General features: G+C 37.0%; 1 protein-coding gene across 4 annotated transcripts in view; it reads right to left on the minus strand.

Moving 5' to 3' along the window:
* The window catches only part of LOC107592331 (armadillo repeat protein deleted in velo-cardio-facial syndrome homolog), a 305477-nt gene that overhangs the window by 51266 nt on the left and 226451 nt on the right, over positions 1-27760 (minus strand). For 2 of the 4 annotated variants that reach the window (XM_016281818.1, XM_016281820.1), the window contains 3 exons: positions 14399-14557; positions 13328-13348; positions 7023-7642 (listed from right to left, as the gene is read on the minus strand). In XM_016281818.1, coding sequence (XP_016137304.1) covers positions 7023-7642; positions 13328-13348; positions 14399-14557 — 800 coding nt within the window. Of the gene's footprint in view, positions 1-7022; positions 7643-13327; positions 13349-14398; positions 14604-27760 lie in introns of all 4 variants that reach the window. The other 2 variants (XM_016281821.1, XM_016281819.1) reach the window with 2 other exon arrangements.

The following is a 27760-nucleotide window of genomic DNA, read 5'->3' on the forward strand; positions in this document are numbered from 1 at the left end:
AATCAGTTGCTATTGCACTGTAAGGTACAGTTCTTCATAGAAATGCCCCAAAATACCACGGTACCATTAAACACAACACTATAGTGTATTAAGCAATTACTGTATTGTCTTCATGTTTAATTGAAAAACACCAACATAAACATTTTTCAAAAATGAATGGGGGTCAAATTAAACTTTAAACACTGTTTAACAGCTCCATTAGTGATTCTTTCAATACTTTTAAGGAATAAGCACTTGTAAAAAAGGAAAAGACCACTCATTACAGTCATTTCTACTGGAAACAAATTACAATGGTTGCGCTATATTTTCAGGAATCGGACTACAGTACACTGGTTGCAGTGTAAGCGTTTGATTCACTAAAAAGAACCAACTCATTACAATCAATCGTTTGGGAATCAGACTACACTGGCAGTGCTGCATGTTTCTGATTCCCTAAAAAAGAAACATCTCACAAGATTCATTTGTTTGGGAATCAGACCACACTGATTGCTCTGAATGTTCTGTAGATTCAGAAACTCAGAATATTTTAGCATTATACTCCACTTCACAAGAGGAAGAATGCATGTGCGAAAACAACTCAATATTTTTTGAAAACGAAACTGGTATTAAATAAGAACTCTATTCCGCTCTACATTACTATATAATACTTTATACCACCTCAGATTTTCAGTCTTTAGTCCCATGACTAAACTTCCATATAAAGGATGGAATATTTTTTCTCTTTCTGCCTACACTATATAACTGTTGTCAGTTCAACATGAGCACACAGAGGAAGTGGTCCCTGGTGGTCTCCAGGGAGATTTGTGTATGACGACCTTATGGTTGCTCTGCTGTGGCACTGGTGGCAGGTGCAAGGAAGCTCAGCCAAGGAGAGATGAACCATTAGAGATATGGCTGGAGACGAGACGCCCCCTTTGTCTGGCAGTTTTTACCAGAGACTATTAATCACTCTGACAACAACAGCTCCACCAAGATAGAGAAATAAAGATAAAGAAGAGATCTCGAGTCGGTGAAACCAATTAAATGCACAGTAACTGTCTAATCCATGCAAACACGGCACTGCCAACCATTTCTTTGCTAAATGTCGCAATTTTGGCTGTTTTATAATTGGGGGTTTCCAAACGGCAAAGCAATAAGCTCTAATTAACATATTCATTTTACACATTCTTTAGTAAGATTTTTGTCAGCATGTGTTATTATGGGAATGCTAATGATGGATGCAAAATGCAATACTTTGACATTTGGAGTAAGAGGGGTGACATCATTACTAATTACACTATAATTTTGGCACAGATGTACACAAATACATTATGGGCCGAAAAACAGGAAGTGGTTGTGTATGCTGTTTGTGACGGTGACTGCCTACTGTATATGTGTGTGCATCCTAATTAAAAAGGAACTGTGTTCCTGCAACACACAGGACTGTCAAAACTCCTACAGATCATCATAATGAGGAATGTGCTGATATTGACTAGAGTATGACAAGGAAAATGTTTCACGATAACAACATCTCTCCTTTCCTCCCTGTTTTGTCTTAGAAGATAAAAATACTGTAAAAATGTGCCGTCTTTATCTAACAAAGAAAACACTAATCAAAAAGAAGAGCTCTTCATTACACATATGCAGCCCCTCTGTTGTTTGTCAGCTGTCACGTGCTTTTCATTTTCTAATATCTGCAATAGGGATGTAACGATTCACTCAACTCATGATTCGATTCGATTCACGATTCATTTTTTACAAAATGAGATTTAAGACAAATGATAAATTAAATGTGTCCACTTATATATAGCACTTGTAAATTATTGCTCTTTTGATTGCTTCTATTGTCCTCATTTGTTAGTTGCTTTGGATACAAGCGTTTGCTAAATAACAAAATTTAAACAATGTAACTGTAAATAAAAAAACTAATTTTAAAATTAGAGGCAACCACTGCATTTTAATCATGATCCAAACAAAGATCATGCATGCAACATGAGCAGTTTTTAATCTAAATTACATTGTATAATTTCGAAATTTTAAGCAAAAACAGAATGGTTTGACTTCAGTTTTGTGAAACTATTCATAAAAAATATCTGCATGAAACAGAAACAATAGAGCAGAATGAGACGCAGATTCACTCTCTGCCAGCAGGTGGCGCTTAAAGAGTTTACTTGGTTTCCGCTGTAAACAAAGCAGCGCTGCACTTATGAACTTTAATATGCATTATACAGAGGCAAGAGGAAAATAAAAAATACCATCGAAAGACAGTAAGTTCCCCTCAGACATACATTCATATAAACTCCTACCCCTAATTGAATTGCGATTTGTTTAGCATCTCAACCGATTTGAATCGTCACATATTTAAATCGATTTTCAACCGGCTCGCGGTTGGTCGTTACATCCCTACTCTGCAAAGAGCAAGCTGCGGTCAGAACAACCGAAAATTTGTCTATTTTAAGGAGGAAAATTGTTTTCAATTGTCTTTGGGTGTGAAAGCAAAAAAACTGAGACCTCACTTAACTCTATAGCACAAACACATGTTAGCAAAACAATCAAGAAAAGTGTGCGATCTCTAGTTTCAACATCCATCCATCCAATATCAGACTGTACCAATATTAGACTGTTAGGGATATAAATTAATTTTGTCTCGTGCCATTCATGCCATTTTTCAGTATCAGACACAACAATAATATGTTATTACACATTTACTAAATTACACACACATATGCACTGAAAAAAATAACTTGAAAAAATCCTCGGAACAATTTGCACCAACACATTAAGTACATTTTAATGTTCTAATATCAAGTACTTGCTATTATCAAGTAAAATCTACTTACTACTGAAATTAATATTCATGAAGAAATCAAATCTAATTGCTTAATTATATTTAGTTAGGAAGTTTTGTTTAATTAAATTAAGTAAAGTTTATTTATTATTTTACTTTATTTTTATAATGCCTTGCATTTACCTTGCATTTATCAAAATATTAAGTAAATCTGTTTGATCAGGTGGACTTGGGACATTCAGATCCGAAGTCCTAGCAAAACCTGAATGTGGTAATAATCATTAATTCCCTATAATTCCAAATTAATAATGAATAAATAAATGATACAGTCATTACACTGTTTACTGAAGTAAATAAGTAGATTTCGTTATATATTTTTTGTTCGAGATTTCCATTTACTTTGTTTTATGAATATATATTACTCCCTATGATTATGTAAACATCGCTAATTTCTTTTTGATCAATATAACCACATAAACTATATTAATTTTGTCTATACCAGGGGTTCCAACTTTCATGTAGCGTTTAGGTCTAACCCTAATCAAACACCTGAACAAGCTAAGCGCCTCAAGCACCAGCGTTGAGAACCTCTGGTCTACAGTCATGGCCAAAAGTTTTGGCAGTGACATAAATTTTCTGTTTTGCAAAGTTTGCTGCTTAAGCTGTTGTGGTGTTCATTCACATTGTTTCTAGATTATTGTGTAGAGTGATCAGATGCATTTTAAATAATTGCTAAAAGCTTCATTGGCCAAAAAATGAACTTTTCACAAAAAGCAAACAAAACACATGTCACTGTTTTTTGATACTGACACAAAATGACCAGCTAACATCAATTGACTAATCATATCAGCAGCACATGTGAAAGTGTGAATGAGTACTAGTCAGGTTAATCACTATCATACTAAATAGACTGTAAGAGCAGACTGATTGCTATAAAAGGAGAGAAGAAGCGCTTCAAGTCATCGTGTTCTTGTTAGCAATGGTTACCTCCAAAGAAACACGTGCAGCCATCATCGCTTTGCATCAAAATGGCTTCACATGCAAGGAAATTGCTACAAAGAATATTGTGCCTGAAAGAACCATTTACCAGATCATCAAGAACTTCAAAGAGAGAGATTCGACTGCAGTGAAGAAGTCTTCAGGATGACCCAGAGTGTCCAGCAAGCGCCAGGACCGTCTCCTCCTGAGGAGTCAGCTACAGAATCGTGTCAGCACCAGTGCAGAGCTTGCTCAGGAATGGCAGCAGGTTGGTGTGAGAGCATCTACACGCACAGTGAGGCCAAGACTTTTGGACAACGGCCTGGTGTCAAGAAGGGCAGCAAAGAAGCCACTTCTCTCCAAGAAAAACGTCAAGGACAGACTGAAATAATGCAGGAAGTACAAGGATTGAACAGCAGAAGACTGGTGAAAAGTTATTTTCTCTGATGAAGCTCCCTTCTGACTGTTTGGGACATCTGGGAAAATTGATTGTTCGGAGAAGAAAATGTGAACGCTACCATGAGTCCTGTGACGTGCCAACAGTGAAGCATCCTGAGACCAACCATGTGTGGGGTTGCTTTTCAACCAAGGGAGTCGGTTCTCTTATAATTCTGCCCAAAAACACTGCCATGAATAAAGAATGGTATCATAACATCCTGCAAGAGCGACTTCTTCCAACAATCCATGAGCAATTTGGTGATGATCTGTGCATTTTCCAGCATGATGGAGCACCATGTCACAAAGCAAGAGTGATAAAAGAAGTGGCTCGAAGATCATTACATTGAAATTTAGGATCCGTGGCCAGGCAACTCCCCGGATCTAAATCCCATAGAGAACCTGTGGTCAGTCCTCAGAAGGCGAGTGGACAAGAAGAAGCCCACAAATTGTGATCAACTCCGAGAACTAATAAGGCAAGAATGGATCGCCATCAGTCAGGATTTGGCCCAGAAGCTAATATCCAGCATGCCAGAGCAAATTGCAGAGGTTATGAAAAACAAGGGTCAACACTGTAAATATTTACTCATTATATTTTTTTTGCCAATAAAAGCCTTTAAAACTTATGATATGCTTATCATTGTTTTTCTGTATACCATAGAAACATGTGGAAAAAATAATCTACAAATACTGAAGCAGCAACTTTGCAAAACACAAAATTTGTCACTGCCCAAACTTTTGACCATGACTGTATACCTTTATCACAAATCACACAACTAAAATAGAATTAAATAGTTTATTTTTCCAACATAAAAAAGTGAATCAAAGTGAATAAAAAATAGTGAATAAAATGAATAAAAAGTAAAGTATGACTGAATGCTACTTCAAGTGTCTGCTGTTCTGTAATACAATTCAATCTCCATTATCAACATAAACTGCATTTGCTCCACCATACACAGTTTCGACCCCAGGAGGTATAAAATATAGAAAAAAAATTACTTAAACAGAACAAGATGAGGTTTTAACCTGACAGAGCTAGGTAGTATTGATATAGCCAAAACTGCATCCAACATGAAAACCATCAGTCTGTCTTCCTCCCCACACCTTAAGTGTGTATTGAAGTTAGGTCACCCTGTAAATGAACAGACACAATTTGTGATATTAAAACAATGATCTAAAACATTTAACCACAATGTTATATTATGCAGCAAAGGACAGGTAAAAATAACAACAATAATGTTATATCATGCAACCTACAATATGCATAGATTTATACTTACATTTACATTTAGTCATTTAGCAGATGATTTATCCAAAGCAACTTACAATTGAGGACAATAAAAGCAATCAATCCAACAAAAGAGCAATAATATGTAAGTGCTATGACAAGCCTAGCCTGAATATGAGAATTAGACCAATCACTCCTTCTATATAGTCCTCAACTTACACTCTGGCTTGTTCTGCAGTGTGTTCATAAGTCTTTGCTTTTTAACCAACAAATTACAAGTTAAATACCATCATAAAGAAGCATAAAACACTTTTACTAACCACTTTCTATTCACACTTTTCAACATTAGTCCTATAAAACAATCACTGGTGGCAACAGGTACTTTAGGGTTAGGTAGTATGTTAGCTTAGCATAGCGACAAAACACGACAATTTATGGGATTTCTACAATGTTGTGGCTCTAAACTCACTCTATTGCGTCAGTCGAGTGTTTGAAATAACAGAAACTAACCTTATGCTACACTTCGCAAATGCTTTATTTTAGTAACGTTAGCTAGCTGGCAGTTACAACGTTTAATAATTTCCAGTAATTTCCAATCGTGCTAAAGTTTTTACTTTGTGAATCTCTAAACTATTGAAAACATTTTCATTGAAATATCACTCACTGTGACCGCATGCAAGTTAACTTTAATGAGGTTATGTGAGTAAGATGAACGTTGATGTATAAACAAGAATCAAACTATCGAAATGCACACAGAGCAATGTATTACAAATCAGAAATCTAAAACAGAAAGGCAAACTTACCTTAAACATGAGAAAATCCAGCCATGCATCACCTTCCATGACAAGCCCAACCGTCCCTCTCTGATTCAAAGCGCGTCTTGTCCAAACACGCATTGGCGGATTTAAGCAAGCTATACTTTTAGATTAAAATTCAAGCTACTCAATATTTCTAGATTTATGTGCAATGACTATAAAACATGTAAATATTACAAGTAGATATAGAATAGTTACTCTTCCCACGCAGTTCATTAATTACATGAATTAAATGTGCACATTTTACTTAGAAATTTGTTGTTGTTCTTAAAATTTAATATTACAAGTAGAACTTATAATGGTTAATTTAATATATTTTACAACACTACAAAGTAATTTTTTTCAGTGTGTAAGTGCGTGTGTGTGTGTATATATATAAAATATAAATATAACATAATAAATAGTTATGTATTTCATCCAGTATCAGACTGTACCAATAAGGAATAAAAATTATAATTTTGTCTAATTCCACATTTTCATGGCATTATTGGTATCATACAGAATAATAAATGTATTAATAATAAATTAATAAAATTAATCAGTAATTATAGTTACAGCTATAATATTATAGTTTATGTAATAGTTAATAATTTACCAGTGCTCTTGTTGGACATTGAAAGCCAGTTATGCGGAGCAATAACCTTCCATTATATGAAAGAAGAACCTGCATCTATGTGCTTCTCAAGAGCTGGAGCATTTGAATCCCTTCAATAGGCAATCACATCAAAGCTGCTCACAACCATCGACAAAACCCACAGCAGCTCAAGCAAATAAACAAAATCAACTGCACGATTCCTACCTCACGCGGGGGCCGTTGCGCAATGGCTCTCGAATGGTACGTCCGGGTAGTGTGCGGCGGTTAGCTGTGGAATAATCAGGCTCTAGGTCATACGGCTCTTCGTCATCTGGGCCTAGACTGCGGCGGTCATCTTCCAGGCCGTAGGGTTCGGGTTGGAAGCGCTCAGGCTGAGAGCGATTGAGATCCACAGTGCTACTTCCCATTGGGACTTGAGGCTGGGCCACATGGCCATAGTCGTCCTTGCGGATGGGGAGAGTGTAGCTGTTCTCCGCCCGGTATCCACCAGTGGGCATGTAGGGTTGATAGGGCCTGTAATTGACTCCACGAGACAGACTTCCATAGTTGTTGGGCATGTCTCCGTATCCATCGTGAAGGGCGTAATGGCGAAACTGACTGTCTGGAGCATCACTGTAGGAGTCGCTGTAATTGTTGTATGAGCGTGTGAGGGTGGAAGTGGCCTGGGGTGTAATGAAGCGCTCGCCATTCTTCATGTAGCGCCGGTCAATGGAGTCAGTGTAGCTTCCCAGTGGAGACGAGCCCTCTGGAAGAGGAAGGCCATCGGGACCCAGTGGCATCTGTCGAACTGTCCGTGTTGTCACTGTCTTGACCATCTTAGTGACCTAGGATGATGGAAAAACCAACAGAGTTAGCAAAATTTCAAGTCATAATAATTGAAATGCAAGTTTGTGATTTTTATGCATTACTAGAGTGAGTCATTTCCTGTCTTAGATGCCTTTTGCATGGCTAATACGTGATATGAGGGCCATTCAAAATGCAGCCATTATGTCAGATTGCTCAAATCATAGCAGCCAAAACAACCAAAGGCATTTAGGAGTGAAATGCAGCACACTGACTTTGCGGTCTAATATCAGCAAGGAAGTGGATGTCACACTGTGAGCTGGCTGAGTAGCAGTGAAATGACTGAAAATCTTTTCCAGTCTTTTAAAAGGCTTTGTGTTCATTAGTAATGAAACAGCTGGAACTGAAAATATAAGGGTTGTGGGTTCTTGGTTGTAGTTGATACTAGTGCTGGGAGGTATACCGGTTCATACTGAATACCGGTGTTTATTTTTGTTATGATATGAATTTTTAAAACACAGCAATACCGGTGTATGTCGTTTAAACACGGTTCGGGACGTGACACTGTTTGAAAGGGATCCCTTTTCACTGTTGCACTGTCGTGAGGAAACAGCTGTGTGTGTTACTAACCGTGAAAGTTCCGAAACTGGAGCTGTAGAACTACGTGATGACACAGAAGATCTCATCCACAATATCCACATTGACCGCCACAAATATCCACCGCCCCCTGCCAGCTCCCGCGTCTCACACACACGAGCGCGACTTTAGCACTAGATTTAGCTGGTTAACATGTATTAAAAGGGGTCGTGTTTAGTCACTATTTAGTGTGGTATTTTTTGACAATATTCACTCATCATGACAGTAAAATAGGGCATTCTAAGTCAATATACTGCAGTATTTCCTCTCTCAATCAGTAGAAAATATGGTTAACACCCGGTCATGCATGAAAAAAAAATACCGTCATGTACCGTGAAACCGGTATAATTGTGAAAGATACCGTGATACAAATTTTTGGTCATACCGCCCAGCACTAATTGATACAAAAGTTTCTCATCAAAAACTTTGCAAACGGTTAAGTTTCCCTAACAGCAACAAACTTACTTTACCACTTAAACTGAATGACTAATGTTATATTTAGCTATAGAAAACATTTCACATGCCACGTTTTTGTTACAAGACTTGTCAACATTAAAAGCTGTCCAGTTATCATCTTGGATTTTTTTTTGACATTTCCATTCAAACATTAGTGATTAATAAGATTTTTTTTGAAAGAAATAATTTTTATTCAGCAAGGATACATTAAATTCATCAAAACTTTCTGACAGTAAAAGCTTTTGTTTAAAAAAAATCCTTTATAAATAAATTCTGTTCTTTTAAACTTTCCATCCATCAATATATCCTGAAAAAAAAGTATCATGGTTTCCAATATTGAGTAGCACAACTGTTTTCAACACTGATAATAATAAGAAATGCTTCTTGAGCACTAAATCAGCATGTTAGAAACATTTCTGAAGGATCTCATGGCACTAAAGACTGGAGTAATGGCTACTAAAAATTCAACTTTGCCTTCAAATAAATAAATATATTAAAATATAAAAGTTATATTAAATCGTAATAATATTTCAGAATATTATTGTTCTTTTTTCAGTATTTATCAAATAAATGTAGCCTTGGTGAGCATAAGAGACTACTTTCAAAATCTTGAAAGAATCTTACTGACCCCAAACTTCTGAACGGTAGTGTATATATTTCACAATAGAAATCAGATTAAATAATAATAATAATTACAAAATTTAGGAGATTTTAGAAGTATGTCAGTGTTATATTTCATTTTATTACTGGTTTGTGTAAAAACATTAACTTTTGCCAATCTGATTAAAGAAAAATATTCAAGAAAAATCTGAAAATGATTTCACAGCTGATATTTGTTTACAAACCTAAATAAAATAGTTTGCCATTTCGAACATTAGTTCTTATTTTAACATTTACTATTATTCTTAAATAGATCATTTCTATCTAAACTTTCTTGACTGATGGGGTCACATTTCATTGTCAACAAGAACTGCTGCTGCTCTATTGTGGCACACATGACAGCCATTGATTTGACTTGATAAACTTCTTTACTAAATGAAGGACTAACTTCAACACTCTCTGTTGAGGAACCTTAAAGTAAACCATTACCACATACTAAGAGAGAACAGTGCACATGACAACAGCTAAATCGATCAACATAAGAACTGCTACCAGACTACATGGATCTGAGTGATGTTCTAGTTCCCTGTGTCTATCACAGAGCACTGACATCTTTATGACTCAACTTAAATAAATCACTATTCCCCTCCGAGTGCTAATCCAGTCCCTTATTCTACAAAACGTCTGCCTGTCAAGAGGATGGAGTGCTGCTGCTCCTGAAGTTTCAGTGCTGATACAGAAACCAATTTGCTGCTCAGTGAATTCTGCAAAGCAATTAATTGGCTATTTTGTCCATGCCTGTAAATTCATCTTGGAAATTAATGAGCTTGATAAAAATTAATCGTCATTGCAGATGAACCATGACTGCCTGAATTTGTGTGTGAACCCTTACAAGCCACATGGCCAGTTGTCAGTGCGTAATATCTCAAGGGATGTGTCTATGTCTAAAGGGGGAAAAGATCAGTAACTACAGTCATAGCGTGTTCACCTTTACAGACTCCAGTATGGGTTTAACCATTGGAGTACACAGTTTTTTGGGGGAACTGCAGTTACTGTAATTTTAACAAACATCATTAAGATCAAAGCAGCGATCTCACTGATGGCAATTTAACTGGGGGAGGTCGACAAACTGCTTTACGGTTGTTTGCAAGTAGGCATTTACACTCGATTGCAATATCCAACTGTATTCATGAGGTGAATTACATGCGCAGCTGTAAGGCGAACTGTCTGCACTCCTACTGGTTGTTGCCAGTGTTGCTTCTCTGTTGCATCTCCAATTGTCTCTGTTGCTCATGCCGTCTCAAACCGGCAACTCAAATAAATGACTAAGTTGCTCCGTTTCTACAAGTCACTGTCAGTGTGAACAACCCTTAACACCCACACATTAAGTCAATATGTTAAAGCAGACACCAATGTGAGATGCAGAAATCATGTTTCACCACTGATTTCTGAACAGTATGGGTTCTTATTATACTGTTTAAGATGATACACTAGGTAGATGGTTGTGCTTAATCGGCCTCTAGAATGCAGGAGTTTTTGAAGAGAAATCATCAGTTCATCAACAGGGCTTTCATAAGTCACATGAGCTCTACAGACATGTGCGTCTATGATGCAATTTCTTCGGCATGATATTAAAATTTGCTTGAAAAAAAAACTAAACAAATGCTCTTGGTCTTATTGTGAATAGATCGCTGCTGCACATTTTTCCAAATAAAAAAAGTCATCAAAATATTAATATTTCAATAATAAATTCAGTAATAATGATATATTTATTTACATATTTATAAATATTTTTTATATGTGAACCTGGACCACAAAACCAGTCTTAAGTCGCTGGGGTATATTTGTAGCAATATCTAAAAAACCATTATATGGGTCAAAATGATTGATTTTTCTTTTATGCCAAAAATCATTAGGATATTAAGTAAAGATCTTGTTCCATGAAGATATTTTGTAAATTTCCTACTGTAAATATATCAAAACTTAATTTTTGATTAGTAATATGCACTGCTAAGAACTTCATTTGGACAACTTTAAAGGGGTCATATGATGCGATTTCAATTTGTCCTTTCTCTTTGGAGTGTTACAAGCTCTTGGTGCATAAAGAAGATCTGTAAAGTTTTTTGTTCTGCATGCACAGGATTATGGGATACGTCTATGCTGCCTACAACATCCCACAATCCTGTGCATGCAGTCCAAATGCTGGTGTAAAAAAATTAAAAATGGCTTCTGATGAAGTGACTGAATGAAGTAAATTAATTCATCAATATCCATTTTTTTATATTTTACATATCATTCTATTTATATTAATAAATAAGCAGTGTAGCCATAATATTTCCTTGCTTATCTCTGCCGCTCACCTGAATCTGATCAAGATCATTAGATATAATGTTATGGTGCCATTTTCTTTAGAAAGTACATTGATGCTGATTGTGAATATAAAGGTACTTACTTTGGTTTCAAATACATCCAGAGTGTAACAGAACGCATAGATTTTATCCTACACACCCAGAGCTCTGTGGTTGGAGTTGATGTATTTATGCGGCTATAAGCTTGTCTCCACAACCCCAATATCAGTCCAAACACTAACATGTGACAGAAGGACCCACACATGTGCGCACACATGCACGTCACGCTCTGTGATGTTATTCCTTAGGTGTGTTTCATAGGTTTGTCAATGTGTGAGTGGTCTAATGGTAAGAAACAGTGCAGCAGTAAGATCATACCTTACCCTTCACTTCCTCCCACTATGCCTCAACTGTCAGTTGCATTACACTGTAGAACAGAGCTCTTTCTATGTGCACATTGGTTAACGCTTGTGCATGCATAAAGCTGTTTGTTTTTGTGTGTGCACTGATATGAATTGTACACTTTACATAATTCCTTTCACATAAGTTTACATGTCCTTTGCAGAATGTGTAATTTGTTTAAAAAAAAAAAGAGAGATCTTTTTTTGGATTTGTACTGCCTCAGAAGCAGCACAACAGATACTTAAAGATGTGATGAAATCGAAGTATTGACAGATCTTTTCTTCCATATTGTGACATACATCGGTGAAATGAATTATCGTAATTGTCTGAACAAATTGAGTGAGGACTTGGTTTTATCCATCAGTTATTGATTAGATGGATGTAAATTTAAATGCAAACTTAGGTCAAATTGGGACATTTTGATTAAGAATTATGTGCTCAAAATAAATAAATACATGATTGGATAAATCATTCACAACACAATAAGATGCATTTAGAAAACTGTGAATTTCATGTTAGCTTTAAATACTTTAAGCTTTAAGTATGTTACAAAAGACAAAAAAGGACTAAAATGACACAAAGAGTTTACATAATATTCTTAATATGATGTATGAGTACCTCAGTTGTTTCTAGTGGCAAACTGGATCTTAACATTGAGTCACTAGCCACAGTATGTTTTTCCTCAATTCAAATTCAACAATGCAATTCAAATGCAATGTTTATAATGTGCCTTCAACTCTGCAATCAAAGAACATAACTGTTTAGAACCACATGTATTCCAAACAAACGTTCTGTGTTCACTCAAAGCAACATTTAGTTTCAATGTTCCCACAGCAACGAGAAGCTGTCAGCATTCCTTTCTGAACAAAAAAACGCCACAACAGTCTGTAACTGGCATGTTTACATTTCGACATACTTCACCTAGCAATATGGCAAAACAGCCATCTGCTCATGTTTCTAACTTTGCTTATTCAGCTTGGCATAACTATAGCATCATTATGGCAGTATTTTTTATGCAATTTGTATAATCCCTCAAATATAATTTTTTTTTTTTACAAATGATAAACATTTAGCAGAATCTGCAAGGGGTATGTAAACTCACAAACAGGACTGTAGCAGTAAAGGGCGTTAAGAGGTGACCGCTCTGCCAAATGAAGCTTTATGCAGTGATTTCACACCAGTGCTGAGATGCTGTGCATTGTTGAGCTTCAATGGGCACAAATAATGGTGACTGACAAGAGGCGTGTGTGAGAAAGCGTATGTGAGGGAGAGATTTTAACTCACCTTCATATTAGTCACATTGTCCTTTTATAAACAACAAAACAAAAGCAAAGGCAAATCAAGACTGTGTGGCTTAGAAAACTACAACATAAATGGATAGATCTAAACAGTTATTTACTATTACTGAGAACATTTCTCTTTAGAATATTTTTATATCTTGAAAGCCTTCAACTTTCTAGCCTAGTCGTTTTGTCATCATGTGTTTTTGTAAATTCTCTCAGGTTCAAAACAGCTGAGCTGTCTTACTGGTAACGAAGCACTAGTCTGTCATGTTAATCCCTTTCTCTGATCACTAAAGAGCTGATTGGGTGAAATTAAACACCCGCTTGTTCTAGAACCCTCTGACTACTGTAAACCACATCAAAACACCTCCCACTAATCGAGACAAAAGGTTTATACCAGTGTTGTTATTTTTAAATAAGACAGCTAAAAAAAATTGTTAATTGAAATAAAGCTAAAATTAAACAAAAATACAATTTTTGAAAACTTCAACTGACAAAAACTTAAATTAGAAATGTTGCCTTGCCAATTAACTGAAATAAAATAAGTGTGAAGTTGAAGTAATAGAAATAAAATTACTAAAACTAAACCCGAAATAAAAATAAATGAAATCAAAATAGAAAAATAAAGAAAGAAGACACAATTACACAACACAATGCATAAAACTTTCAAATTAAAAAGTTAAATGAAAAAATACAAACATAAGCTACCTCAAAATATTAATAAACACTATAATAGCATATTAACAAAACTAAAATAACAGTGATGTGAATCACTGATACAAATACAGATTTTTTTCCCATATAAAAATGTCAACAAGACGACCTATTATTTCTTCTTGATATAATACTACATTTCACACAATGCATTAATATATTAATATAATAATGAATATAGTCTTTAGGTAAATATAAAACAGCTCATCTCCTAAGAGTCTCTTTATAGTACCTCAGCAAAGAGCATCACAAGATGATGTGAGCATGAATGAGCACTTGTGTGCATTTACATATCTAATAATGTCATAATACGCACAAACAAGACATTTGAAAATGTGGCAGATGTAAGCAGCAATACCTTAGTCTCTGTACGGCGTGTAGTCCCATCCTCTGAGGTAACCACAGAAACATGAGAGGTGGGTGTGCCGGGGTCTTCCTCTATGGTTACAGTCTCCTCCATAACCTCCTGGGGCTCCTGCATCATAGCCAATGATGTCTGGTTACTGGGGCTCTGCTCCTTTGGGACAAAGCAGAGGGTGGTGGTTCAAGGTCAGAGGTCACTGCTGTGGGATTAGATAATAGATGAGGGAATATTTTAATTTTGCTAACCCTTTCTACTCATAAGAAAGCATAAAGCAAATGAATGACTTGAGCAGGCACTCAATGCAAGTACTTGTCTGTCTCAGTATAGTGAATGTAGGCAGAAGCGGTCTTTTTTAATGAATCATCGAAGAAGACTCGTGAATTTTTGGAAGTTAATGATGAACCAGTCTGACAGTAGCAACATCTGTTCCTGAATCAACTCACTGAATCAAATCAATGTGACACACGTTTCAGTGATGTCCATCTCAAAACGAAAGCAAAGTTTTATGTAACTTTATGGAAACTTAAATGAGTATCATTACTGATTGGTTGCTATATATATATATATATACACATATACAATATTTTTTAAATAAGTCTCTAACAAAAGCTGCATTTATTTGATCAAAACTGTTTTCTTTGTTAAAGGGACAGTTCACCCAAAAATTCTGTCATTAATTACTCACCCTCATGTCGTTTCAAACCCGTAAGACCTTCGTTCATCTTTGGAACACAAATTAAGATATTTTTGATGGATTCTGAGAGCTGTCTGTCTAGCTGCATAGACAGCAACGCAACTGAAATGTTCCCAAGTCCAGAAATGTAGCAGGGAGATCTGTAAAATAATCCATGTGACATAAGTGGTTCATCCGCAATTATACGAAGCTAGGAGAATACTTTTTGTGCGCAAAAGAAAAAAAAATGACTTTATTCAACAATTCGTCTCCTCTGCATCACCCTGGTGCCATTTTGGAGAATATCCGCTGGACGTAAACAGCGTATTCCTAATGTTCTGTGTCAGCTGCGTCACGCCGGATCTGTTTCCTACGTTGTTGTGATTTGATCTGAACGGAAACAGCGTATCCGTGTGACGTTGCTACATTTCTGGACTTGGGAACATTTCAAAGTCACATGATCCTTCAGAAATCCTTCTAACATGCTGATTTATTCAAAAGTTTAAAAGAATGGTATTCATTTGAAAAATATATTTTTTGAAACAATGTAACAGTCTCTACTATCAATTTTGTCATTGCTGAATAAAAGTATTATTATTATCTTACTGACCTCAAACTTTGGAACAGTATATACCACACACACAGTTGTGCTCAAAATTATTTACACCCTTGGTAAATATGATCAAAGAAGGCTGAGAAAATAAATCCGCATTGTTTATCCACTTGATCTTTCATTCAAAGATGTAAAAAAAAAAAATCAAACCTTTAATTAAAGTAAAAAAAAAGTGAAAGTGGGGGAATTTCACATTATGAAATAAATATTTTCTCAAATACAGTAAGAGGATGTGTGTCTATATCGTCCTAATGCACGGTGAGGAGGAGAGTTTGAGTGGCCAAAGACTCCAAGGATCACAGCTGGAGAACTGCAGAAAATATTTGAGTCTTGGGGTCAGAAAACCTTAAAAAAAATGTTTGGGAGGGTTTAAAAAAAAAAACTAGAAAAGAAACCCCTCTCATCCAAAAACAAACGCCAGCATATTTATTTGCTAAACATGACTGGAACTTTTCAGATTAAACAAAAAAAAATTTGCTTTTTAGCAGCAAACACTCAAGATGGGTTTGGCGCACACAGGGGTAAAAAAAAAAAAAGTACCCCATGTGTACAATGAAATATACTGCTGGTTCTTTAATGTTGTGGGCCTATTTTTCTGCCGGAGATCCTGGATATTTTGTTCAGATAGATGGCATAACGGATTCTATAAAATACCAATGGATAAAAAATTTAATACTGACTGTCCATGCTAGAAATCTTATAATGGGCCATGGTTGGATCTTCCAACTGGACAATGATCCACAAACAAACATCAAAATCAAAACAAAAATGGGTCACTGAGAACAAAACCAAGCTTCTGCCCTGGCCAACCCAGTTCCCTGAGCTGAACCCTATAGAAAATGAGTTTGGTGAACTGAAGAGGAGAAGCATCAACATGCAGCTGGAAATCTGAAGGGTATGGCGAGATTCTGTATGAAGTAATGGTCTCTGATCTCCTGTCAGATCTTCTCTAAACTCCTCAGGCATTATAGGTGAAGACTCAGAGCTGTTCTCTTGGCAAAAGGAGGTTGCAAAAAGTATTGGATAAAAGGGTATGATTAATTGTGACCAATGTGTATTAGAGAAAAACATTTATTTCATAATGAGATTAGGGCTGTGACGGTCGCCGTCACAAACGCGTCACCGCCGTGGTCAGTTGCTCAATTGTTTTATTTAGACTGTAAGTCTATGGTAATTCACAAATTACCTCAAACGCCATACACAGCATTTCCTTTAGATTGGCAGGTTTGAGCGCAGGAAAATACAGTTTATTCTGCATTCAGCAAATTAATTTTGTGTTGGGCGATGGACCTTGTTGGGAAACCAAATAATACATCGCCGATCTGGAGCCATCTCCATTCAGGTCACCCATCCGCGTTTGTACAAGTGTCAAGTTCCTGTGATCGCAAACGCCTGGCTGGTCAGGTTTGGTGAGGCCTTCTCCAAACTGGCCAAATACAAACGAGACGGCGATAAATGGTAGATGTTAACAAGAAATGTGGCAATGATTCCTATTTCAAAGAGAGTGCGTTCAGATGAGGAGTTAATGCGCCCACTTGCTTGGCGGCTGAACAGTGAATCGTGTCTACACCGGACGCGACACCGCCGCGTCGCAACAGGTTGGGTACACAGGATATTTGAACTCTGTGTCAGTACCTCATAAATAGAATGAGGCAGTTTACTGTTGGGGATTTGTCATGTCGTGTAGCATCCAGTGTAGCATCACTGATTATAATGAGTTCTATAGTATTCTGTATTCTGTGTCATGTCGTGTCGCGCCGTGTTGATATATATATATATATCAACACCACGCCACCAGCGGTAGTTGGTCAATTACCACCGCGGTGGTAAAAATCTGCCACCGTCACAGCCCTAAATGAGATTTCTCTCCCATTTTAAATTCTTATTCTCCAATGAAAGGTTAGATTTTAGTACATTTTTAAAATAAAATATGTAAAGGATTGATAATACAGATTAATTTTCACAGTCTTCTTTGATCATATTTACCAAGGGTATGAATAATTATGAGCACAACAGTATACACACACACACATACTGCATTTATGCACACATACAAAAACTAATACAAAAATTAGAATTATATTGAACACTCTGGAGTGTTGAATCTTCAGGGTACAATAATATAAGAAGGCTCAATGTGTCTGCTATGAGAGAGAGAGAAAAAAAAGAAAGCTCTTGAGACCTCATGTCATCAAGCAAGATGGTAAATAAACAACAAACAAGCTATAGTACTTGTAAATGAAAATATGAAGCAAATGTGGTTGAGGCGACTCTAAAAACACTACATGACACACAGAGAAACAACAGCAAACACTACAATCAGTCTGTGGAGGACTGTGCGTTGTGCGTGTGTGCGTGCGTGCGTGCGTGTGTTGGCAGAGGCCACAGGAGGGCCGATGAGGGATGATGCCAGAGGTAGCCATTTGTTTTCCATCCATCTTTGAATGCATTAACGAGCAGGCAGTTTTTCATTGATTAGTGTAGCGGAAGGCTTCAAAGTCTGCACCAGGCCAAATTGATCCGTAGCCCATCTCTGTGGACTGCACTTTTTAAACATTGTTAACTTTAGACAGACTTTAAATAAATAAATAAGAATATATATATTACCTTATTATATATATTATCTTAAGGTTGAAGTCTTCAGTAATGAAATGCACCATAACACTGTTACTGCTTGAGTAATTTCAGGTCTCCAGACTCATTCTTCCCACTGGTCGCTCTTTTGCGACTAACTTTCTCAGCTGGTCGTATGAGCACATGATTTGGTCGCTATTGGAATTTTTTTTTTTTTTGCTACAACATGGGATTAATCAATGCATGCTGATTAACTTTTACCATAGTTTATAGTTATATGGAAACGAAAGAGGTTAACATTCAACCTGTTCTTTTTCATTAGTAGTATTATTTGTGATTTGGATTTTGTGAATGGGAGTTTCTCTTTTGCTGTGTTAAGCCGCGGGCTTCGGATGCTTTCACTTTTGAATTTGTGATCTTGTCACATTTCACAAAAAAAAGAATTGTCTATACCTTTCACTTTTTAAGACTAAACAAGAGATGGATTCATTGTTATTCATAATTAAAAAGCACAACAACAATAAAACAGTAAGATACAATGACAAACTAGCTTACAAAACGTTTATTAACAAAAACTAATAAGATGAGGCATGGCACACACCACATGGTGTATTATATACAGACTAATAAATTACAGAACTTTTAGCAAACACTGATTAATCAAATAAATAAATAAATAAAAGAGAGCCTCCATAACATAATGTGAGGTAAACAGCAAAGATAACGCAAATGAAAACAAAAAGAAAAGTAAAACTAAACTTGCTGTCGGTGACAGTGCTTGCATGTTTTTCTCCCCATAAGAATACCAACATGTTCACCTTTGGTTAAAGAAGCGGTCTTTTACTTTACTTTAGCTTGAAAACCATCCAACGTTTCCTCAATATGCGCATCATTTTTGCTGTGCGCACCTTAGCGCTCCTGCTGACGCGGCGAGTATAAACCATGCTATACACTCGAAGAGCTGCGCAGCTCAAACGAGTAGCGCAGTTTCGTTATGCTTTCAGTTTAGTTTGCCGTGCTTAGATGTGCTCGACTTGAAGCAGCGCTGCTTAGACCGATGGGTGTGTGTCAAGTACTGCGAGAGCTATAAGAGAGCTGACGTCTCCTTATGCTTTCTCTCGCCATACTTTGATGTCATACACCGATCGATCTTCAAGTCGAACACACCTCTTTACTCTCGTGTGTCACATGACCGAGTGTAATCGCAGCCTCTGCGGTTGAAAAATCGCTTTTTTTCATATCTCGATATCGAAAATGCAATTAATCGTACAGCCCTAGAGAACAAATTCAATGCTGTGGGAGAATTGAGTGTTCCTTAGCAACATGCCAAAGACCGATTGTTAACAAGGACTTTGTTAAGGAAACAAGTTAGAGAAAAACCAAGACTGCAGTTCACCTTGGGTTTCTGTACATGAGAAACACAGAGGCCTTTTCATGATCGTTATATCATGTTTCAAAACCTCTTGTGTCGAATCTGCACATAATTGAGGGTTTGATGATTGCACAGCATGGTTTCTTACGCAAAAGAAATACCAGGTGGGTTTTAATTTCATCCTTTTTTTCCGGCAAGGAGTGAAGCGGGGGTGTGTGAGATAAACATCGGTTTTCCACAATGGCAAATTGAGACAGAGCTGGAGAAGATAAGGTGAGCTGGAACAAATAGTCAAATGAGAAAAACGATTGGCAATTAAAAAGCTTCTGAATAGCGGAGTCAGTCTTCTATCAGGCCTGTCACTGATCCACACTGGATAAAAAGACCACCCGTCTGCAAAGCTTCACACCTCAAATACAACCACCAACCAATGCCTTTCTAATTTTTCTCGAAAGGTGTAATTTTTTTATTTTTATTTCCTGTTTTACCTTATGCATAATCTGACAATTTAAAGAGTAGATATTAGGATTGGAGATACTCTTAATACTACTGCAGTATTTAATATGCATGTACAGTATACAAAAGATAACGGTACACGGTAAGAGAAAAAAATTACAAAAACTTTAGCTTGTCACTGGGGCAAAACCAGTGTACCTTACATACTCTTAAAGGGTGCATTTCAATATCTAGGTACTGATATGCAACCTTTAGGTAGATAAGGTGTACCTTTAAGGGTTCTGCCACCTGGTGACAAGCTAAAAGTAAAATTTTTGCACATCCTGACAGTGTGCATTCAGAAAAAGTGCATACTGTACTCAAAATGCATACTACAGTATATACTGCAGCAGTAGTAAGAGTGGTAATACCCAAATAATACCCCACATAACATAACACATTTGCCAAATCAGATTTTACAGTGTGGAATATTGGGTCCTACAATGCAATGTATTCAGATCTCCATTTCCTGAAAAATGAATGAACCATAATTAATGGACCTTTTTCCCAGACTGTGATGACACATTTCCACAGTCATTAACATTGGAAATCTAGCAACGCTTTTTATATTTTCATATAACAATGTACATTTATAACACTTTGTACATTTATTAAACTTTGTATTATATTACCTTGACAGTGAATTACAGAAAACTAGAAATCTAAACTGCTGTGAGGATATTTCTTCAACAGCTGAGGGAGTGATTTTGAACTGATGGTCATCTGTGGTCTTTTTCTTCCACTGTTTTATGAATACCACAAATTCAGACACTATTCATTTCATGTCCTCTTCACCTACTATATAGCAGGGAGGCATATTTGGACACAGGGTCTGATTTTCTTTAAGGCTGGAATACACTACAAAGCTTTTTGTCTGAACATATTTTAAAGGGGTCATGAACTGAGAAATCAAATTTCCCTTGATCTTTTGACATATAACAGGTCAATGTACTATAAAAACATCCTGTAAGTTTCAAAACTCAAAATGTTCTTGTTTGTTTAAAAACAGCTTTTATTGAAACCAAGCTCAGAAAACGACTCGTTCTGGAATGTGCCAATTTATGATGTAATAGTGTGCCTCCGCTAAACACTGCCTCCGCAGAAGAAGATCAACGCCTGCTTCTACAGCACTGAGTGGGACATCAGTTTACTGTCAGAGATTTGTTGTGTCAATTCATGTCACATCCAGTGTAGACAAAATCGCCAATAATGGGTTCTGTTATCTATAGTCGCGTTGCACCTATAGGCTTAATACTATAGAAAAATTAGCAAAGGGTAAAATTAGCAAAGAGCTCTAGATCGTGTCAGTGAAACACTGTTTGTTTGTTTGCTTTACTTTGCTACAGATTCATTTTTAAACAAGACAGTATGATGCAGGCTTTTCAGAGAGACTGAAAGTAAATGATGATGGCAGCGCGAGTCTGACTAGAGTGGATCCAATGTGATTTTACCACTACTGCAATGTCTGATCCAGACCGTGTGATATATACTGAGTATTTAAACGTTTTTAACCCAAATGACCTATGTTGTTTTCAGAGTAAGTCACAGCAACATCCATCTGTTATTTTAATGAGCAAAACTGATAGCCAATCATAGCAGTGGACGTTTACTTGCGCCCCGCCTATAAAAACAGATCGTTCTGCAGAGAGGCTCAAAAACAGGATAAAAAATAGTCTATTACTTCCAAATTATGATGTTTTTTTAATGTAAAATCATACTAACTATATTATAAGTGAACCTCAGGGAACATTATAAAATAATAAAATAATGCAGTTCATGACCCCTTTAAAACACTAGGCATCATACGCTTGCTGACTTTGTAAATTGCTACAAAGAAAAACTGTCCATCATACAATACCAGACTTTCGAGTAATTCTGAGCACAACAAAACTCACATAGGACCATTCACCTTGTTGCTAGGAGACACATGACAAATTAATACAACATGTGTTTTAAAATCAACTCCATATATCAAACATGTTTGATATCCTCTGACTGGACAAAATCATACTACTGTATGTGCCCATCATACACTACGCAATTTCCTGCGAAATCTGAGCAGACTTGCTGTGACAAATTGGGGAGTTTAAATTGAGCAGTAAGCTAGCATTCCATTCCACATTGAAAAACGTCTTAAATTTTCTTTGATTCATTTGTGTCTGATTAATAGTTTCATAACCTTTTGCACAGTGTGTGAAACATCATCAACTAACTTAATATCACTTTGGAGAAGGTCAGAAAGATACAGAGAAGATTAGTTTTTGTGCCTCCACTTTGTTCATTATAGTTGCCATGCATCACCTGGGCTGCAGCGTTCTGGCTAACAGGATTTCAGTCAGACCTCACGACAGCAATCATCTGTAAGATCTTACTCAATTAATCCCTCTGCCAAGAGCGTTTGTTTAACCTTGGGTCATATGAGTTTCCCCATCAACTTGCTACTTTTTCGCATCCATCTTCATGACCGAGAGTCACACCCGCCATGCCAGGATGTGACAGCAAGCAGGGATTGGCTTTCATTTCACTGCGCTGTATTTGTGGAAAATTTAGCAAATAAATCAGACAATTTGAAAAACAAATAACTGAAAAGAACGCACTCGGATCTCCTCCGTATGACTGCCTGGGGATGTTGAGCAGAAGTAAAAGGGAGGAGGGTAATTGGTTGGAGGGGACACAATAAGTGACGAGAGAGCAGCTGAAGCCTTGAGTCTGACTCGTAAGCCAAAGTGCACTCAGGAACAGCTCTGGTTCAGCCAAGCTTGAGCCAATGGATAAATGCGCCCCAGTGGGGTGGAATGATGCGGGAAGACGGGAGGAGGGGTCGGGCTATGGCATTCCACAGAGAACTGTGAGTAATGGATGGTCAAAAGCATTTAGAGACAACGGCTGGCAGATAAGCTTAACTAAAAAAGGGATGGAAGGACGAGGGATGAAAGAGAAAAGGCGAGGTAGAGAAGCTAGTGGGCTGTAATGGCTCTGCTAATCTCTTTGTCCTCTTGAGTGATCCAGTGCCAAATCTCCATCCTTCTCATAGTCTCGGAACATGGGGGCCTCATTTTAGACATTCCTCACTCTTTGGCCGCATCCGTTTCTCTAACAACAGCTTTGGGACGCCATTCTCTCTTTCCACAGGCTCCCTTGGCCACCCCTTTTGTTCCAGATTCCCAGGTCAAGACAAAAAAACAAAAATGGTGAAGAACCTTAAAAAAAGTATTTACTCAGTGAATCACAACTTTTTGTCTGGCACAGGTTTTCAAGCTTTGTTGAACATCTGGAAAGAATTAGTCATGTATCCAAGTTACACCCTTCTGAAAGATTTCTGGCACAGCGTGGCTTTACAGCGGGGCTTGAAAAAGCACACAGTCGCCCACACTCTCACACTTTCACTCATATAATTCAGCTTACAGTCAGCGCTCCCTTTCTGGAATGCAACCCTGACAACACAGCCAGAGTGTATATCACTTCTGCTTGCCTATAAATCTTGGTAAACAGAGTAAGGAGGAAGCAGGGCAAAACAAAACAAAACAAAACAAAATGAGAAACCTAAACCCTTCCAATAGTACCAGAACAAAAACAGGAGTTTGTTATAGGTGAAGCCTGTTAAAAACTACAGGATTGCAGGCTAAAATGAAATACAATTAAATAAAAAAATTAAAAATAAAAATTATATTTTATATTTATAAATGAACCAACTAATTAACTAACTACCTAAATATGCAAGATTTAGGTCAAAAGAGATAATCAAAACAGATGTTCAAATTAGCAGGCTAATAAGTTAACGTATGCTAACATGATAATCACTTGTTATGCTAATCTAAAACAGAAAGACAAATGTATAATTTGACCATGTATTAGGGCTGCACGATTATGACAAAAATCATAATTGTCGATTATTCCCTTGAAATAGTAATTGTGATTATTATGATTATCAAAATTTACACTGAATGATGTTTATTTCATTGTTTGAAGCAACTGCATGCCATATTTTTAGATGAAAATAAACAAGCTGAAAACACTAACTGAAAAACTTTTATTGCTTTTCTGTAGTATTAAGCCTCAGATGTGAACTATACATTCAATTGGTTTCTTCTTTAAATGAAAAAAGTACAAATATGCATGGTATTATAATGTTATACTAAAACTAAAATTAAAACAATGGAAAAACCCTTAACATAACCTGTAGAAAAAAAACGCATCTTAAGCATGCAGAATAACATAAGTGGACTCTGAACGATTAATTTCCACTTTGAATGATTACATAATTGTGGTATCCGTAATTGTAATCGCGATTAGAAATTCAAGTGATTGTGAAGCCCTACCATGCATAATATATGACATAAAATAAATTAAATTAAACTGATAGAATCACTCTGCAATCCAAGACTACAGAAGGAGCAATGGCCCTGTGGGAGTTGTTTGAATGTGAAAATGAGGGAGTAATGCACAGTGTCACTGCACGAAATGGGTCAAGCAACTTCAGGCTATTGCTATCCAGGGTTTTGGAGGGCGAAAGCCCATATGGATGTACATCAACAACAGCACGCACCGCAAATACTGTTTTCTGGCTGCGAGTCAGCAATGTGGTCTCTCCAGAGAGAGGCGCTGGGAGCCTTTGCCAAGAGATCAGTTCATGCAGGGTCTCCGGGCTGTGGCCACGTGTTTGACTTCCCCTTGGTCACTACACTTGCTCCTCCTGACCTGTTTGCTGCTTCTACCACTGAAGGTCCAGCTGTTAACAGATCAAATACCAGGCCTGGGGACCAGCCTGCCTGAAAGACAGTCACACAGAGGGCTTGATAGCGACGGTGGGCCATCACGGACACTTTAACAGCCTGGGATGAGTGATTGCTCAGTTCACATGTTCTGTCTATCACATCCTTATCTCGTCTTAATGCGCAGCCACTCAGAAGTGATTAAATCAGCGATAGACTTTCTGATTGCATGTGTGTGAGTGAGCGGCCACTCCAGTGAGCGAGCTGCCTCTCTAACACATGCTTCAGGAAAAGGAAGGACATGCTGTCATGGAAACCCTTGATTTACAGCATGGCTTGTATTGTGCAGTCAGATAAAGGCTGTGTAATATATCCAGTGACTTAAGGCACAGTGCATGAGAGATGCATACGCACAGAGCTCTGGGCTCAACGCAATCCATCCTGCTCTGCCTTGACCCGTTTAAGATGGTTATATTTTTCACGATTCTATATTTATGAAGCCTTATGCACCACATACATAGATTTATAACGAATGTGTGTGAACCGGTCTTGTAGTCATACATCTCATCGCTAAAACATTACTTACGCTCGTCAAGAGCCTCTCAGCACCTGAACTACACTTCACAAATGCTAAAAGCAACTGCCATTTAATGGCCCATTGACTAATGTATTGCAGTGCTGTTCCATGTATGCATGCGGTGCACGGCTGAAGTGTTCAGGAAAGAATTCATGGAGCGAGATCAACCATCTGCATGTTACGGTGCTGTGAAATCTAGGAGCAGCCGGACGATCCATTAGAAACCCACCCGGTCCTGTATGTGCTGCTGAGATGCGGATATTCATACCTCATGTGAAAGGCCCATCTGTAAGCAATATTCTCTCAGGATCCATATGAGCCCTAAAAGCACAAGCTACATGAAGAAACTGGATCTGATCCTTGGGGCTTTGGGAGGCAGTGGAGGAGAAAAGCTCCACAGCATCAGCTATTGTTGCTTATATATTATGATACAAGATATTTTAGGTATTTTTCAGCAAACCAATGTTGTTTATTACACGATTATTTTTAATAAATTGATCAATGTAAATTACTTAAAGTCAGTGTAACTTACTCTCTCTGAAATAAACTGTTTAAAAAGTGTAATAAATCAATAAATAGAGAAAACAATTCTATCGCCAAGGCTAAATGTATTTGATAAAAAATACAGTAATAATAATACTGTGAAATATTACTATTTAAAACTACTGCTTTCTATTTTAATAATATATTTTAAAATGTAATTTATTTCTGTGATGGCAAAGCTGAATTTCATTACTTCAGTCATTACTTCAGTCTTCAGTGTCACATGCTCCTTCAGAAATCATTCTAATATGATGATCTGGTGCTCTGTGCTGCTTATTATTTTTATGGAAAGAGATATACATTTTATTTTATTTCTTAAATGAAAGTTTAAAAAACAGCATTTATTTATAAATGTCTTTACTGTCACTTTTGATAAAGAGAAACACAGAGAGAAAAGAGAATAAAAAAGAAAGTTATATCTGAGTATCATTAGTTCTAAATCAGTGGTGGAAAGAGTACTGAAAAAATATACTCAAGTAAAAGTACCATTACCTTCCAAAAAATGTAGTGCGAGTAGAGTAAAAGTACTTGTCCCAAAAAACTGCTTGAGTAAGAGTAAAAGAGTAGCCTATTTAAAAGTACTCATGAATATTGAGTACTGAGCTGTGGATTCTACCCCCCTCATAATAAACGCCTCATAGTACACCCCAATTTATACATTTTAAAAACGTTGTACATTCTGTAATTCACATTATCTTGTTTGTCATAGAATGAAGAGTATCTATCATCCAGCAGTTTTAATTTTGACTGCCAACTCTTTAAAATACATTAAAACAGCACGGACACAGTATTCAGTTGAAGAAAAGATGAAAGTTATTCTGAGTACAATCATCCCCATTTAAATCATAAAGTTTGAAAAAATAAATTTAAAATCATGTGTAAGGCCACTCAGACAGCATGCTGTTGTTGCACATAAAATATTAATGTTTAGAACAGTGCAAATACAAACACCATTAGAAACTCATAGTTCAGCATCACACACCATGGATATGGGTTAAAATGAGAGCCCATTTCTCTCCAAAACAGTGCCAGTTTTAGCGTTTTGCAATAAAGAAATAAGAATAACTAAACTTGATCATTTATGTTACAATTATAACATAAATGCACATTGTTCTAGAAGGATAACATCTTGCCATACCTTTTACACATTTACTCGAATTGTTATGTTGATAATTCAATTTGTAAGGAAAAATTTATTAAATAGCGAAGTATTTCTGGGGAAACTTTTTCAAAGGAAAACACACACACACACACACACGCATGTCTCTTTGCTGAGCCGCGGCGGTCTCGGTGAATCAGCAGCATCCACAACTGAATGGAACAAAAAGTGTTGAACTTGAAGTGTTTATGCGCGAGTGCACTTGCTAATTGAAGGCAGATTGTAGTCTATAAAATGGATAAAAAAAAAAAACCTTGTTTATTAACTAGCTGCAGTTTTATTACATCACGCGCTGGCACAGATACAGTATATTAACGCCACGGGTCATCAATAAGGTGCAGATTGGTCGTCAATTTGTGTTTCAAACACACTTTTTCACAGCGCGCATCGCGCTTAAACTCATCAAAAGTCAACAAGTTCCACAAGCAACAAAGACTTATCCAAGTGACTGCTGCAGAACGCACGCGAGAGAGAGAGAGAGAGAGAGCGAGAGAGAGAGCGAGAGAGCGAGAGAGTGAGAGAGAGAGCGAGAGAGCGAGAGAGAAGATCGCTCGTCTCATAAGTGAGTGGGAATTTACCGAACGTGGCACTTGTGTGAGCTAACACTGTACGCAATACCCGCAACCTCAGACCAAATT

This window comes from Sinocyclocheilus grahami, unplaced genomic scaffold (genome assembly GCF_001515645.1).
Source record: "Sinocyclocheilus grahami isolate Dianchi unplaced genomic scaffold, SAMN03320097.WGS_v1.1 scaffold152.1, whole genome shotgun sequence".
Classification (NCBI taxonomy): Eukaryota; Metazoa; Chordata; class Actinopteri; order Cypriniformes; family Cyprinidae; genus Sinocyclocheilus; species Sinocyclocheilus grahami.